The 16,519-nt window shown below is 40.9% G+C and overlaps 2 protein-coding genes across 14 annotated transcripts in view; one reads left to right on the forward strand and one right to left on the reverse strand.

Annotated features, from left to right (window-relative positions):
• Positions 1-1,981: 1,981 nt before the first annotated feature.
• On the forward strand, positions 1,982-6,454 carry LOC116057947 (galectin-3). 10 transcript variants are annotated; one of them, XM_035995437.1, is made up of 6 exons: positions 1,982-2,197; positions 3,123-3,133; positions 3,383-4,006; positions 4,164-4,252; positions 4,399-4,570; positions 5,878-6,454. In XM_035995437.1, the coding sequence occupies exons 2-6, from the start codon at positions 3,128-3,130 to the stop codon at positions 6,034-6,036; spliced, it is 1,050 nt and encodes a 349-aa protein (XP_035851330.1). In that variant the 5' UTR covers positions 1,982-2,197; positions 3,123-3,127; the 3' UTR covers positions 6,037-6,454. The 10 variants fall into 10 exon arrangements, with proteins under 10 accessions (XP_035851330.1, XP_035851329.1, XP_031166396.1 ...); XM_035995436.1 differs by having other exon boundaries at positions 2,051-2,197; positions 3,123-3,169; XM_031310536.2 differs by having other exon boundaries at positions 2,102-2,197; positions 3,076-3,169.
• Positions 6,451-16,519, reverse strand: part of LOC116057945 (mitogen-activated protein kinase-binding protein 1-like) — a 28,092-nt gene continuing 18,023 nt past the window's right edge. Inside the window, exons 26-35 of one of the 4 annotated variants that reach the window (XM_031310531.2) lie at positions 15,602-15,665; positions 12,764-12,889; positions 12,089-12,264; positions 11,109-11,741; positions 10,914-11,001; positions 10,088-10,350; positions 9,220-9,305; positions 7,915-8,174; positions 6,567-7,120; positions 6,451-6,525 (exon numbers count right to left, since the gene is read on the reverse strand). In XM_031310531.2, coding sequence (XP_031166391.1) covers positions 7,935-8,174; positions 9,220-9,305; positions 10,088-10,350; positions 10,914-11,001; positions 11,109-11,741; positions 12,089-12,264; positions 12,764-12,889; positions 15,602-15,665 — 1,676 coding nt within the window. In that variant the 3' untranslated portion in view covers positions 6,451-6,525; positions 6,567-7,120; positions 7,915-7,934. Of the gene's footprint in view, positions 6,526-6,566; positions 7,121-7,914; positions 8,175-9,219; positions 9,306-10,087; positions 10,351-10,913; positions 11,002-11,108; positions 11,742-12,088; positions 12,265-12,763; positions 12,890-15,601; positions 15,669-16,519 lie in introns of all 4 variants that reach the window. The other 3 variants (XM_031310532.2, XM_031310530.2, XM_035995433.1) reach the window with 3 other exon arrangements.

Here is a 16,519-nt window from a genome sequence, read left to right on the forward strand (position 1 = left end):
GTGTACCGTTCCACCCCTATTTTCTGCTACATCTCACTGTTTGCTGTAATACACAATAGTCCCTGTTTTGCATGGGCAAATGACAAACGTGTCTGTTTATAATTCATTTCTGGAAACACTTGAAAAAATTTTTTTTTAAAGCAATAAAAGAGCGACATAATTTGCCTTGTAACAATTTATAGGAGATGATGAGACTTTAGGATCTAAGCAGCACAGATGCTCAGTTCAACAGATTTCGAGTGCAGCAGCTACACGCGCACACACACACACACACACACACACACACACACACACGCATACACTAAGCCAGAGGCTCCAACTTCCCAAATTGTCCAACGTGGCCACACCCTTCACTTGCCTAATGTGTGGCACTGTGAGCCACAGCTGGCCTCCTGAGGTCCAGCTGCAGGATGCTCTCATACACTCATGAAGAATTAATGACTTTGTGTGTGTGTGTGTGTGTGTGTGTGTGTGTGTGTGTGTGTGTGTGTGTGTGTGTGTGTGCGCGCGCCTTTGTATTGTATTGTACGTAAAGGTGTAACACAATATTAGCCAGTTAGTGTAGCAATATTCCATTAACCTCTCCATACATCATCATGCAGCCATAACATTATTGCTAAAGTGTGTAAGTGAATAAAAACAACTGATATAATTTTTTACTTGAGCTCTTGAATGCAGTATACTGTGACTGTTTGATGTTGCAAATACCTGCTAACAGGAAGCTGTCAGCTACGGGCCCTGAGAAATGCAGTGGACAGAAAAAGCACTTCGTGAGAAATAAAATGGACTGTTGCTGGACTAAATACAACACATTAATGATTGCACTCATTTGCATGACAGTCAACGTTTGCCTGAGTACAGGAAAGGCTGTGATGTTACTTTTATTCCACTTTTTCTACTGCCTGCCTATGTCGCAGCAATAAGTTGTCCTTGTAGATAAAATGGTACCTGTAACCCCAAGTGGCTACTTATACGTAAAAGAAAAGGGTCAAGCTTGGCAGCAAGAGTTACAGTGAATTGTATACACTATATATATATTATATAAAAGATGCTTTTCATTCTCCGTCTCCAGATAGAGTTTAAAATTTAAAGAGCCAGTTGGATAAATGTCAGGCGCTGAATTCTTGGAGGATTAAGTCTCAGCATTCTAAGAAGTTCTAAATTTTTTCAGCTCAGATGATTGCTAATCTAATAATGATGGGAGCACAACCAGCGCAACTGTGTGAATCCACATATGTGAGTGTGTTGAAGTTGTTGCCCCGGAGATTTATTGGATAAAGAAGATTTATTTGACTGAGTTTGAACCTTACATCCCTCCTGTTTAATGTTAACAAAAATGCCAGAATCAAGAATTTAACATTAGAAGAGGTGAGACACTTCAGCTTTGCCATTGTAAACCTATTCAACAATCATCCAGAGAGATAATAAATCACAAGTATGAACGTCTCCATTGACAACTGAATCCAATGCAGTGACATCTTCACCTGAAGGTGAACCAAGCCGTAATGTCTGACTTTTCAGCTGTCAGTGCCTGAGTCATTGGAACATACAGAAAACAGCACTAAGTCCTGACTTCCTTGTCTGTCTGCTGTAATTGTGTTACTCTGTGTGGCCTCGACAGATATGGCATGAGTGTTAACACAGTCCCATGACTGCTCAACAGTAATGTGAACCACATCAGCACAAAAACAGGCCATTGTGCTGCCAGTGGATCTAGTGTTACTAAGAAAGGGATGTCATATGGTGGAGAATATAACATTTTCTACATACATTTCAATGTTTTGATATTATTTCCAACCTAGCAGTCAACTATTTAACTCACACACTCTCTTCCAGTTTTATTTTATTAGACCATCATAACTTTAATTATCAACTGAGGTCTGGGAATGCAGTCTCCTGGGGATAAAACAATGAAGAAAAAATGAACAAAACGAAAAAAATCTTAGCTGCATGTTCAAAACTTTAATGCTAAAAAAAATCACCCATTCTATCTTATTTACATATGTGACATGTGAGGGTGAGGTATTCTTTTTCTGACAGTGGAGTGATGAGGTGAGGAGTGGCCAAGTGGTGAAAGGGTCCATGGCTATAAAAGAGTGTTTCGATGTGCTCGGCTACAAGCTGACTGATTCACTTTAACTACACCACGGCCTGCAGCCTGCTCCTGTGTGCACCTGAGGACTAAAGACCAGAAAAGGTAACTTCTACAGTTTTAATCTTAATCTGTGACAGTTTATATAAAATGGTTAATATTTCTGTGAATCAGAACCAAAAAAAGGTTGCTTGCATCCAATACTAGAAGATTCATTAGTACCATGAAAAGAATGCATTCCATAGTCTGTGTCCTGCTGTAGAGCAAAAGGTGTGTAGAGTGTATATAATATAAAATATAATGTATCTTCATATGTATATAAATGTAGCTTATCTGTTGGATTGCTGTTTATTGATTGGCAATGTTAACAAAACTATTGAAAAGCCCTACATCTACATGTATTAATGATTATACACTGTAATTATAATGTGATTTAATACACTTTTAAATCATTAACAATTTAGCAAGTAAAACACCCATAATAAATTATTTTCTGTGTTCAGTGGATTTCTTAGGTAACAACAAACACTAAGAAGTAGAATGAAATAACAAAACTATAGTTATATCATGTTGTAACAGTAATTGAATTTGCAGTCACAAAAACTACCATATATTATTGGTAGGGCCTGTGGACACCAAAGAATCATTGTTTCTGCATATTCCTCTCTTGACGCAGATAAGTCATTGATATAAGCCTGAATCAATATGCCATTATGTTTCTGCAGGATGTTCTCTGTGGTCATCATTCAATTAGCACATTCCATGGCATCCAATAAGCTTCAGTTACTGTAACAATATATATCTATATGGAGACAATCATCCAGTACACCATGTGCTGACACTTTGACATCTGGAGAAGCTGTAGAGTCCTCTGGTGGTCATCTAGAAAACTATTTCCTCTGAAGCTCATTACAGCTCAGTCTGACTGCAGTGCAGGCTCTGTATCTTGTTTAAAAGGAATGTTTTTTTTGTTTTTTTTATAGAAAAAGCTGTGAAATAAATAAAAGTGCACTTAATCTTCTTCTGGCAGGCAGCATGGATGTAAGTACCTCCTCAAATTCTCAGAACTCTACTCTGGTAAGAATGACACAAATCATTGAAACTATTGTCTCCACATTTTCCATCTAAATATGAATGCTTGAATTTTTGCTTTCGTCAAATGGCCATGTTTGCAACTGCAAGTTGGTGTCCTCCATCCTGTCCACCCTCTCTCTTCCTCATATCTCTGCCCTGGCCCCTGACCCTGATCCTTCTATCTCTCCATCTTCCCCCTCTCCTCCTGACTCTCAGCATTCTGAAGCTCTGTGTGGCAGCTGCCCGTCCTCTGGTTCTGCCCCACAGGCTAACAGCATTTGGCCGAGCCTGCCGCAGCCTGGAGCTGGTTTCCCTGCATGGCCAGGACAACCAGGCCAGTCCATCCAGCCTGCACCGTGCTGGACTGGCCAGCCAAACACACCCTGCTGGCCTGGGACAACACCAGCTCCGGTATCTGTCCCTCAAGCCATGACACCAGCCCCTGCACCTAGCACAAACATAGTCCAAGCTCCAGCTCAAGTTCCAGCTCCGACTGCAGGGCAGCCCTGCCAGCCCTGCTGGCCAGGCACCCAGTACCAACCTTCCCAGTACCAACCTCCCCCGTACCAACCTTCCCAGTATCAGCCTCCTCAGTACCAGCCTCCGCAGTATCAGTCTCCCCAGCAACCAGCTCCAGTTCAAGTCCCTGCTCAAATTCCAGCTCCAACTCCAGTTTCAGTCCCAGTCCCAGCACCTGCTCCTGCTACCAGCATCCGCCCAAATGTACCAGGATGGCCTGCCCACCCTGGCTGGCCCTATAACCCAGGACAGTCAGGATGGCCTGGGCAGAGTCCATCTGCCATGCCTCCACACTGGCTTCCACCCACATCTGGACCTCTTGTGAGTCAAACAGAAAGAATCTGACTTGCATGCATCTTATAGTGCTCTATAAAGACAGAGACAGGATACTGATAGATATACCATACTGTATGTTTAATCCCTGGCTGCTTTCTAATTCATGTTGTTTTAATGTTATTCTCTCACTCTCTCTGTTTAGAGTGTGCCATACAACTTGAACCTGGCCCGAGGGATCTATGACAAGATGATGATGACCATCTTGGGCCATGTCAAACCCAATGCAAAAATGTAAGCAAAATTACTTGGATCGCTCTTTGAACCAATCTTTTCCAAAATTCATACAAAATATAAAAGTCTGACCAGTGCAGACAAATTGTACACAAAAGAGACAATACAGTGGCAATGACAGTCTGACCAGCTTTGGTGTTCCACAGGTTCACAGTGAACTTTCTGAGAGGCAACGACATCGCCTTTCACATCAACCCCCGCTTCAGTGAGGGGGGCAAACAGGCATTGGTCCGTAACCACAAACTGGCTGAACGCTGGGGACCAGAGGAGAGGGACCTGAAGGGACCCTTCCCCTTCGCTCAAGGGAGCCCATTTGAGGTGAGTGTATAAGAAAGAGGAATCGGAGGGGGCGGTTAACTGAAAAGCGCCCCTTTAAAGCTGCTACGTGTAGCATGTTAACGTCAATAAATCATTACCACATTAATTTGGAGACATATGTTCACCTGAAGTGTCAGTGTCTGCTACTAATCCACTATTGCTTTTCTACAGCACAAATAAATAACATAAACATAAGCTACTAATCATTTCATTTAACCATGCTCTCATCTGTTATGTGGTAAGCCTTTTACAGTGCTATGTTGATGTTTCAAAATGCTACACATGGTAACTGACTCTAGGTCACTTTCTCATGGTTAACGTCAGGCTAACGTTTGGAAAAGATGGAAAGGGTTGGAAAGTCGTTTGTGCAAGCGGGTCCTAGATAAGGGAACTGCTGCACTGCAGGAAGACTCCTGGAGGTTAGTGGGGCGGGGGTCTCATGTAGCTCAATAACATCAGTAACAATTTTGCTTTGCAGGCAGCGCCAGTTACATTTTGCACCAAACACGCCGACTTATTGGGACTTTAGCTTATTCACCGTATCCCCCAGATTTAGACAAGTCCATACATACCCTTCTCATCTCTGTGCGTGTCGTAACTCTGTCTGACGCACCCACCACTAGCCTAGTTTAGCACAGATCCTGGAGGTAACCAGCTCCATCTAGCCTACTGCTCCCAGTAAGTGACAAAATAACGCCAACATTTTCCTATTTACATGTTGTGATTTGTATAGTCACAGCGTGTACAAATAACAAGGTCACATGAGACACAGCCATCTTCTAACGATATAGGCCTACATACTGGGAACTATATTCTCAGAAGGCGAACCACTGCTACTTGTGCTTCGCCTTCTGAGAATATAGTTCCCAGTTTGTATACGGTATACGGCGTTATTTTGTCACTTATTGGGAGCAGTAGGCTAGTTGGAGCCGGTTACCTCCATAGACAGTATATAAGAAGGTTACCTCCAGGATCTGTGCTAAGCTAGGCTAGCGGTGGGTGTGTCAGACAGTTATGACACGCATGGAGATGAGAAGGGTATGTATCGACTTGTTTAACTCTGGGGGATACAGTCAATAAGCTAAAGTCTCAATAAGTCGGCATGTTCCTTTAAAATATCCTAATTATACTACTCATCACTTTCTTTGTTTGTTTTTTTGCTCCAGTTAGAAGATTTGGTCCTGCAGAATGACTGTTCCTAAAAGAAATCCTGATTAACTAATGTGTTTTTCTTTCTAAATGTGCACTGCATGCAAGCCACGTTACAGTCTTGATGAAAGTACATTCTTCGTGTTCTGCTCTTCCAGATGAAGATCCTGTGTACTCAAGAGACGTTCAGGGTGGCAGTTAACAACATCCCACTGTTTGAGTTCCGACACCGAATCAGAGAGCTCAACCAGATTGACAGAATCAACATCTTGCATGATGTCGTCCTCACCTGCGTCAATGTGGAGACACTTCCATAGGAAGCACACTATTACTCATGCAGTACATGAATCAACACATCGAGGACACAGACATGTATGAGTGTGTTGTAAATGCACATGAGCAGAAATGCATACAAAGACACATAAAAATGTATCAGGAAGCTTCAAGATCAAACAAATGTGTTAGTATGGGATGTCATATTAATTATGGCATGAGCTGAGCTCATTCTATATGCTACTTCCTCTACCACATAGCTAACATATAATACATATACAAACATTCCTATTCTCTATGTAGATGCTACTGTATTTGTTGTGTACAATAGTTTCTATATTATTAAATTGCTACTAACTGAGAATTATACATGTGTTAATATTGCCATAAAAAACTATTAGATATCATTAGGGTTCTGTTAACTGTACTAATTCTTAAATAAAATTATCAGTCAAAAATCTGGTCCAATGCTTTCATTGTTTATTTTTTAAGAGAACTCAGAAAGAACAGTGCAACAGTTTGAAGAACAATCTCTTTCAGAGAAAGATAAAATAAAATCCCAGTTGAACATTACAACAAAAACTTGCACAAACGTACAGAAGGAACATAGACTAACAGACGTTTTATGATACACATTAATCTAATGTCCTGAACTTCCTCTAACCTCCCACTTCAACATATTTAAAATGTATCCATCTTTAGATAGTACCTGACATAAAGAGTTTGGCCCCATTAGCAGTAGGGCTTAAGGATTGCGTTACTTGCTTTAATGCCTCCCTAAGGACACGTTTTTATTCTCAGAGCCTAATGACCTGTGCTCTTCATATAACTTCATCATCTTTGTCCTTCTGGTGTCTCCCTTCATAACAACTATGATTCATTACACTTATGAAATTTGACTTTAAAAAGTAGAAAGCAAAGAAACTTGAAAAATAAGGCTATAACTTTTTTTTACTTTTTCCAGTGCATAATACTCTGCATTCATTTCGTTCAGCTTCTCCAAATATAATAACACCTCATCTGCATTCAGGCCATAAAAAAAGTTCCAAAAGAGCTCTGTGCAAAAAACAAGTGTTGCGATTCACAGTGCTACTGTGTGTGCATGTGTCTGTATGTACAAACAGAGGGTATATGGAGCTAAATCAGGGCCAAATGTTTTGTTAATTTGAAAAAAATATATATAGTTGAAAAACTAAAGCTTGAAATTGAAAATTTAAGTTTTGGTCTAAAACTTGAAAAATAAAACCATGTATTCAAACTAAAAATAAGTGTACAAATTTTTCTTTCAGTTTGAATAAAATTTAGATTAAATTCTGGAATTATTTTGAATAAATTATTAATTTTCATTTTTCACTTTTATATTTGTTTTCAGTTCCACATTTCATGTTTTCAGATTCAAAACTTATTTTTTTTTACGGCTTCAAATCTTTTTTTACAGATTCAGATCTGTTTTTCAGTTTCAGATCAGTTTTTTTCAGTTTCAGACTTTTGGCCCCGATTTTGCGTAGGGGGCGTGGCTTCAACTCAGAGGGGCGTGGAATTATGAGTGACAGCCTAACAAAGAAGGCAGAAGACTCTCCTTCAGTCAAACTGAAAAACAGATCTGAAACTGTAAAAAAAGTTTTGAAGCCGTAAAAAAAAATAAGTTTTGAATCTGAAAAAATTAAATGTGGAACTGAAACAAATACAAAAGTGAAAAATGAAAATTAATAATTTATTCAAAATAATTCCAGAATTTAATCTAAATTTTATTCAAACTGAATGAAAAATTGGTACACTTATATTTAGTTTGAATACATGGTTTTATTTTTCAAGTTTTAGACCAAAACTTAAATTTTCAATTTCAAGCTTTAGTTTTTCAACTATATATATATTTTTTTCAAATTAACAAAACATTTGGCCCTGATTTAGCTCCATAAGGGCAAACATCAGTCTAGCCTCCTCACGTCTTGGTGTCTAGTCTCCTCTCCACAGACTTAAGCAGCAGCTCAGCGTACTGCTCCAGCAGAGCCAGGGCCTTCTCTCCTTCACCTTTGACCCCATGGTCCACTCGGGGCCCTTCCCACTGTGAGGGGGGGTGAGACAGAGAGTCCAGCTCAGCCTTGACGGTGAACAGGGCCTCGGACAGAATGCTCCTCATTTCTTGCTGATCTTCACTGGGCTGTTGGCCGCGTAGTAGCACCTGGTTTTAATGAATACAGACGTATGAAAAACAGACAGTATGTCAGTGTCTTTCCCCGTTTGATCCGTTCATCAAAGTATAGATAAAACTCCATGTGCGCCCCTGAAGCAGGTTACTGAAATTGCATGTATAGAATGTAAAAACACTCAAGTAGGGTCACGCCCGATTCAGGTCTTGTTTATAAAATAGTGAAACGTGTTTACTCCTGAAACAATTAGTCATTTAATCAATCTGTCAAGTGGAAGAAATTAATTTCAAACTAATTTGATAATCTTTTGACTGCTTAATTTTTCAAGCAAATAACATTTCTGGTTCCAGCTTCTGACACACTTTCTGTTTTTCTCTGTTTTATATAGTTGTAATTTGGATATCTTTGGGTTTTAGAGTGTAAGTCCAACAAAAGAAGGCATTTAAAGGCTTTTGGAACATGCCATGGTCTTTTTTCAATCAATTAATAAGGGGAAATAATCAGGATATATTTTTTGTTTCTGTGTACTTCAATGAACCTATTTGTTTTGTATTGGTAAAAGCGGAACAGGTACAACATTTGCATATAATGAATGAATACGTTTTTTTATTTTCGTGTCTGGCCACTGATATTTACATATCACCAGATTTGACATAGATTTTCACAGTACTAACTATGATCTCAAAACTCAACATTTTTAAAAGAAAAATGTATGGATTTCACCACAAATAAGATGTGCAAAGAGCAGCATAAAATAAACTGAGACAAAATGGTGCATTAAAACAAGAGGTAGGATTTTAAAAATGACAAAAATATCAACAGTAATATCTATCTTTATATGCAATTTATGACAATAAGAGGAATATAAGTGACAGCATTAGCAGACATGAAATATGTGAGAAAGTATCTATCTATTCCCCATTATCCTCCCGATTTTATGTTCTCTTTCATGCTCTCTTAACTCCTCCCCCCCCCCCATCTCCCCTCTTTCTCATTTCCCCACACGCACATTCAAACACACACACACACACACACACACACACACACACACACACACACACACACACACACACACACCGTAGTGTAGAGCGTGGCCGTTTTCCTCAGACTGTTGTGAAGCTCCCTAACAGCCTGCCTACAAGTTTCCAAGGTGATGGAGTGATCTGCAGAGAGAGAGAGAGGGACTCTTTCAAGTACAGCGCAGCAAGTGGCAAATCTGAGTGTTCACAAAGACGCACACACTGTACAGCGCATGCACAAAAACACACTGATATCGAGCGAAGTAGGCACACAGTAAATGTTGAGCAAAAGGTTGAAGAACATGAAAAGAAAACTTGGTAGCAGAAATGAAACTATAGAAAGCACACACAAAGAGGCTGCTGTACAAAGCCAGAGAGCAGGAGCTGTGTGAGCTGTGGAACTGAGAAAAAGGATTTCACAGTTGATATCCTCCGGCAACACACAGTTCTAGGTACAAATGTGGACTGGATATCATCTAATGGCATTTATGGATTCTGTGTTCTCAAATTGAAATGAAATCTGTTGCCTTTGTGAGGCAGTTATCATCGACAGAACAGCGGGCACAGAAGCGTGAAGAACAGGATGAAGAAGTTATTTTGAGAATCATCTCAGCATTGGAACTCTAATAGATACCTTTATTTATTGAGGAAGTGAGCAATGTGAGGAAAAACTATCTGCAGTGGCACATCAGTTAACTGAGGCTCTATGTATCACCAAAAGGGAGTCCACTGCAATCTTTCTATTACTGTAGATTATCAGGGTCTATCCTTTGAGCAAGTGTGAATGTGTTTAGCAAATTTTATAGCAATCAGCTTTTGATATGTCATGTGTTCAAGTGGAATATCAAGCCTGTCGTCAAGCTTGTTTTCCTCAACTAACAGATCTCAAAATAAAACGTCCAACGTCCCTTCATCTGTGGACTCACCCATGTAATCACAGTGTTGACAGCAGGAGGGCACAGAGACAGACGGAGAAACGTGAGACAGACAAGCAGACGGACAGACAGGGCGAGCAGTGTGAAGAGATGCAGCGATGGAGTGATGGAGAGGAGTAACGGTAGCAATGGACAGGTTGATAAAAGAGTTGTGGGAAGCCAGACCTGGCTGGGGATCAGCGCTCGATGCGTGGGCCTGTTCAGGCACCAGAGGGCACTCTTTGGCCACAGCCACCTGTAATGGGTCCTTGGCACTGGGAAGAGATGTCAGAAATGTGTGTCAGTTGTAAACACTTCTCAAACTAAATGTGGCTAAATGTTTAGAAGTGGCCGTTTATGTCTTTTGGTAATTAATATGTCTGACAAGTGGAATAAATATGAAAGTAGGTACACAGATCTTGCCTTCATGGCAGCTAGGAAATGCATAGCTTTAATCTGGAAGGCATCCAAACCCCCCCAGCAATAGTCCACTGGTGGAATTAACTCTCAAGCTACTTTGTTATGGACAGCATTTATTATAAGAGTAAAGACAGAACCTCAGACTTTTTGAAGATATGGCAACCTCATAGAGAATTTGACTTTATGAATTTTTACATTAATGTTAGGGACTATGACAACAGTGTTATCTGAGTGCATTTATTATGTTGTTTGATCTGTTTGTTGGGGTCGTTTATTGTTGTTTTTGTATGTCTATGTCCTGTTTTGTCCTTTTGTGAAGATCTTGAAATATGAGGAATGAGATGCATGTATGTACTTCTTCCTGTTTTTCTTTGCAAAAAATACAAAATATAAAAAATGGTGCAAAAAAAACCCATACCTCTCTGAAACCGAGTCTTTCTTCTGCCTCACTGGTAATGAACTTGGCAAAGAAGGATCCCAACTTAAAGACAGTTTCCTGCCCAGTGCTGAAGACAACAAGATGTACACAAAATCACACACAGGCAATCTGCTTTTTAGTTCCTTATGTGTGCGTGTATGTGTCCCATCTAGAGCATATGGCTGGCTGTCTAACCTCTGTTTCCAGGTGTAGGTGTGATGTCGCATCCAGGGTCTACGGTAGAATTAGAAACCCTCGCCGGGTCTCCGGAACAACTTAAGCTTGACATCCCCTCCAGACAGCAACTGCGGCGAGGGCTGAGAAGCTGTTTGGGAAGCGGGATGCGAGAGGGCGGGATGTTCTGGATAAAAGAAGTGGGTGAAACCGTAGCGATAGGATGGGGAGGAGCTGGGGAGGGACTGTTTGGCAGAGGACACGATAAGAGGGACGATGTCGATGAGACAGTAGAGGGGAAAGCAGCAACAGGAGACGAGGTGAGAAGGGCAGGTTCGATCTCCAGCTCCCCACATGACCTGCTGTCCCTGAGGAAAGTGGGGGAGCAAAGTGGCGTGCCCATCTGGATAACCTCTCCCAGCGAGGCGGAGCGGCTACTTTTGGCCATGGAGCTGGCAGTGGGGTTCATGTAGGAGTGGTGGGGCTTCAGTTTGGGGCTCTCCCAGGACAGTGGGGACTGAGGAGACTGGGGGGACTCAGAGGAGGGTGAGGAAAAGTGGAAGGAAGGCTGGGGAGTGTCATGATTCAGGGAAAGCTGCTGAGGTCTTATGCAGAACTCCCTTCGGTCACTAGAGGGCACAGGGGAGTTAAGATCTGGAGACAAAATAGAGAAGTGGAGATTTGTTTTGATAAAATAGAAGTATATTTAATTATGTTCCGTCACGTTGTTAGGAATTACGTGGATGACTTTTAGTTTTACAACATATAAATGTTTTTTTGCCAATTCCAGGTAATTATGCAAAGTCAGAGAAGCCTATTTTGAATATGTCACAGAAGATCTGAATGCAAATTATGTTTAAATTCACTCTTAAGGCCGTTTAAGTGTCTCACAATGCACACTGAATGGAGCTTATGTAGCCCATTGAATAATCTCACCCAAATATTACAGAAATGGCAGCAAATACATAGTAATAAATTAACAAAATGATGATGAAACGTACAGTCTGAGGCCAGGTTCTGGTCAGAGTGTGATTTCTGTAAACATGTTGGTGGGTCCAGCAGCAGCGGAGTTTTGGATGGAGGGTTGGACAACCTCCACAGGTGGCACCCTGAACTCCTCCTCTTCTTCAGGGGTCTAAGGGTAGGACCTCCGTCTCTCTCTGAAGCATCTAACCTGCTGAAAGGCAACACAGCAGATTTAAGATCACGTCGCACACAATAATTCAGTCACAGAAATGGCAAAAACAAGCCAAAGTTAACATCATTTACGTTTTCTTTTTTTTGTCTCAGCTACATTTTGTCTACAATGTAGTAAGTTAGTCAAATTTATTTGCATCCGCATAATTAGTTTAGATAACAGTTCAGTTTCGGCCTGCTTTGTTATCCTTATCCATTATTAATCTGTAAGTAACAGCAGGATTTTCAGAAAATGTTCGGGTTGTAAACAGTGTAAACGTAATAGCCTAGTGTGACCTCAGGATCTCCTGTTTGTTAAATATGTACTATATTGCATTCTTGCCATGTGGACTTATTAATGTTTTAGAATTATTTATAAAAACATAGTGCCTTTTGTGCTTTTTTTGATCTTTTACATTTATGATTCATTAATCTAAGTCTGCCAAAGCAGCATTTGTCTAAAAATAAACTGCAGCTGCAAGTCTGTGTTTTCTTCTTACTGTGGCCCCTCTTCCGTGTTTCTGCTCTGGCTATCTTCCATCAAGGGCCGTACTTTTGACACAAGGGGCTTAGCAGAGTGGCTGCTGTGTTCCTTTCCCTGCACTTTAGCAAACAGAGGCATGCCCCTACACAGGGAGAAGGCATAACAGGGTCAGGGGAGCAGGCGAGTCAAATACACAATATATGCTTATACCGTAAGTTAATGGTATTTTATGACATTTTGGGAAATATATGCTTATTTGCTTTCTTGCATAGAGTGAGATGAAAAGATTGGTGCCATTCTTATGTCTGTACACTAAATATGAAGCTACCCCCAGCAGCGTTTTGTTACATTTGGACAGAGCCCAGATAGCTGTTTCCAGTCTTTGTGCTAAGCTAAGCTAAACAGCTGCTGGTTGTAGCTAAATCTTTAGCTGTCAAGTCACGTGAGTGGCATTTTACGAAGATATCAGGAACATGGATTATCACTAACTATTTCTTGGCCAGGAGCAGTAGCCATAATCATGAGACTTGCAGGACTAGTTAGCATTTAAGATCAATTTAACATGGATGCCAATGGAGAAATGCTAATTAATTTCTAATAATTTATACTGTTTATTGATCCCCAGTGGGGAAATTGAGCAGCTCAAGAGCACCTGGCAGTGCCCAAGAGGTGAACTGGCCAACCCACACTCTGTACTTTGGTCTGTACTGGGACTTGAACCAGCGACCCTCTAGTTCCCAACCCAACTTCCTACGGACTGAGCTACTGCCACCCCTAATAGTAATAAGCATCTATTATTACAACATAAATGTTATGCTAAAACAGAAAATACACAAAGAAAAATCAAAGTAGATATTTAAATGCATGAAAATGTCACTTTTGAGGTTTTTTAACATTAATATGAGTTCCCCCAGTCTGCCTATGGTCCCCCAGTGGCTAGAAATGGCGATAGGTGTAAAGCCCTGGGTATCTTGCTCTGCCTTTGAGAAAATGAAAGCTCAGATGGGCCGATCTGGAATCTTGCTCCTTATGAGCTCATAAGGAGCAAGGTTACCTCCCCTTTCTCTGCTTTGCCCACCCAGAGAATTTGGCCCACCCATGAGAGAGAGGCATCATGGCTTTCAAACTAGCAAAGTGGCAGTTGGTCAAGGCCACACCCCCACCCTCCACCTTGCCCCCCCCCCTCTCCTCCTCAATAGCTACAGACACAGAAATGGCACATCCTAAGTAAAGCTCATTGTGGGACTGGCTCTAGTGGCTGTAATTCTGCACCAAGGCTGAATTTCGGGAAAGAGACTTCAGATACAGTATTAGGGGACCACTAAGGCCTATAAAAGCATCCAAAGAGCACCATGTCATGGGACCTTTAACGTTACATGCTTCATACAGAAATACTTACAGACTAAGACTTTCAAAAGCTACCAAAGGCAAAGAGAGAAGAGTAACTGCAGCATGTCCTCTCTCAGTAGACTAGAGTCAGAAGCAAAATAGAAACTAACGGCAAGAGAGGAGGGTCTAAAATATGAGAACACAAATGCAATATGACTTTACACCACTAGATGTCTCTAATAACAATGTTAATAAGCAAGCTTTTTGGAGCTGCTTCCCTGTTTCCAGTCTTTGTGCGAAGCCCGTCTACGGAAAGCCTGTTCACTCCCTATTCAGCCCCATTGTACCGAATTTGGTCGCAGTTCCACCAGAGTTCCACTGGGGGTGATCGCGGTGAGTGCAAAATGATGGAGCTATGGAGCTAGACGGCTAAATTTGTCTCTTTTGCCTGATTGTCGTTGAGAAATCTCAGATTTGATTGTAGTTTTTGCAAGTTCAACATGGATTATAGGTCGAAAGTTGAATGAACGAGTACTTATGTCCTTTCAATTTTTTACAGGTTGAGTCGTTGTTGCCCATAACACACTAGCATTCTGCTAATGAATGCTGATTGGTCAGTGAAGGACTGATTACGACCAGAGATCCCGCTTGATGGCATCCAGTGTGTGTGTGTGTGTGTGTGTGTGTGTGTGTGTGTGTGTGTGTGTGAATATTTCAGCATGGGCTTTAAAACATTAGCAAACCAAACCTCTTTCTAGCACGTGTATTGACAGGGAGAGTCTAACCTGTCAACTGTGTTGTCGATGCCTCGAGAGAAAAAAGGAAGTGATCTCTGGCCGTATGATGTGTATGACGTCACTGACATTTTAAAAGGCTTTTTAGAACAAAGAAGCGACTTTAAAAAGTGTGTATTTTCTTTGCCTCCCCTTTCGAATGCAACATTGAAATTACTAGACAAAAAAATATATCCTGAGAAAAGTGGATTTTGAGGGGTATAGCTCCATAGACCACCATTCATTCTGTACTCGCCCGTGAGCGCCCTCATATGGAACCAGAATGGAACTGCAACCAGTTCAGAAGCCAGTTTCAGAAGCCAAGTTTCCAGATAGTGGAAGTTCTCCCCTTATTAGATATTCTCTGGCTAAGCCAAGCTCACCGGATGCTAGTTGTAGCTTCATATTTAGCAGACAGACATGTACTGTGTCCATCTTGTCATGTAACTCTCTGCAAGAAAGCGAATAAGCATATTGAAACTATTCTTTAAATCATACAGTGTTTTACAGTTTAATGTCTTGCTGCATGTTCATTACCACAAATAAAAAAGTAAAAACGTCCAAGGACAAAAAAAAACTATCTTCCTACACACATAAAATTTGCCAAACATAGATAACAATGTCTTTTTAAACTGACAGCTTGGCTACTTCAGGAGGGTACACAGATGGTTTAGCGAAGCAGTGTGTGTGATTCCACATGGGTTTGTAATTATAGTTGTGAATGCACAGTGGTCTGAAGTGGTCAACAGTACCTGTTATTATGTCCTCTGGCCAGGAAGCGTGAAGACATACTGAGCCGAGGGACTCGGCTCTGCTCTGCTGTGGGCAGACATCAAGCGTGAGAAAAAAAAACAACAAATAAGGAAAATAGAGACAGTGGCAGTGAGAGAAGAAAAACACACAGTGACACAAAGAGAAAAAAAGAAAGAGAAACAGAAACCAAAAAGGCTAATCAATACTGTTGGCATGTGAGGTCATTTAAAGAAATAGTTCAACATTTTTGGAAATAAGCATATTCATTTTCTTCCCCTGAGTTAGATAAAAAAGATAGATACCAGTCTTATATCTGTCTGTTTAATTTGAAGATACAGCCAGGAGACTAGGAGTTAGCTTAGCTTAGCATAAAGATTGGAACAGGGGAAACAGCTAGTTTAGGTCTGTCAGAAGGGAAAACAAATCCACCTACCAGTACCTCTAAAGCTTACTGATTAACATGGGGATGGCGCGGTGGATATGACACCTCAACCAATGTGTCCCTAAGCAAGACACATAACCCCTAATTGCTCCAGAGGTGTGTGACCTCTGATATATAGCAATTGTAAGTCGCTTTGGATAAAAGCGTCAGCTAAATGACATTTAATGTAACACATATCTTGTTTTGTTTAATCTATACAAAAACTGAGTGTAAAAAAGACAAGTTGTGTTTTTACGGAGGGTTATGCGGCAGACTATTTCTTCTGCTGGTTGCAGTGACCTTCTGGAGCCATCGTGAGTTGGCCAGTAGTGATGATAGATTGGCGAACGAATTGTTCTTTTTGAGCGACTCTTTAAAAGGTAGGTGAACCAAAGAATTTGTCATGAGTTGGTTCGCTAGTGGTGGGTGAACGTCACAAATCTGGTTACCTAAAAGAAATGGCCTTCTAATCACTATTTGCCAAGCTGATTAGCCA

The sequence above is a fragment of the Sander lucioperca genome, chromosome 19 (assembly GCF_008315115.2).
Source record: "Sander lucioperca isolate FBNREF2018 chromosome 19, SLUC_FBN_1.2, whole genome shotgun sequence".
Classification (NCBI taxonomy): Eukaryota; Metazoa; Chordata; class Actinopteri; order Perciformes; family Percidae; genus Sander; species Sander lucioperca.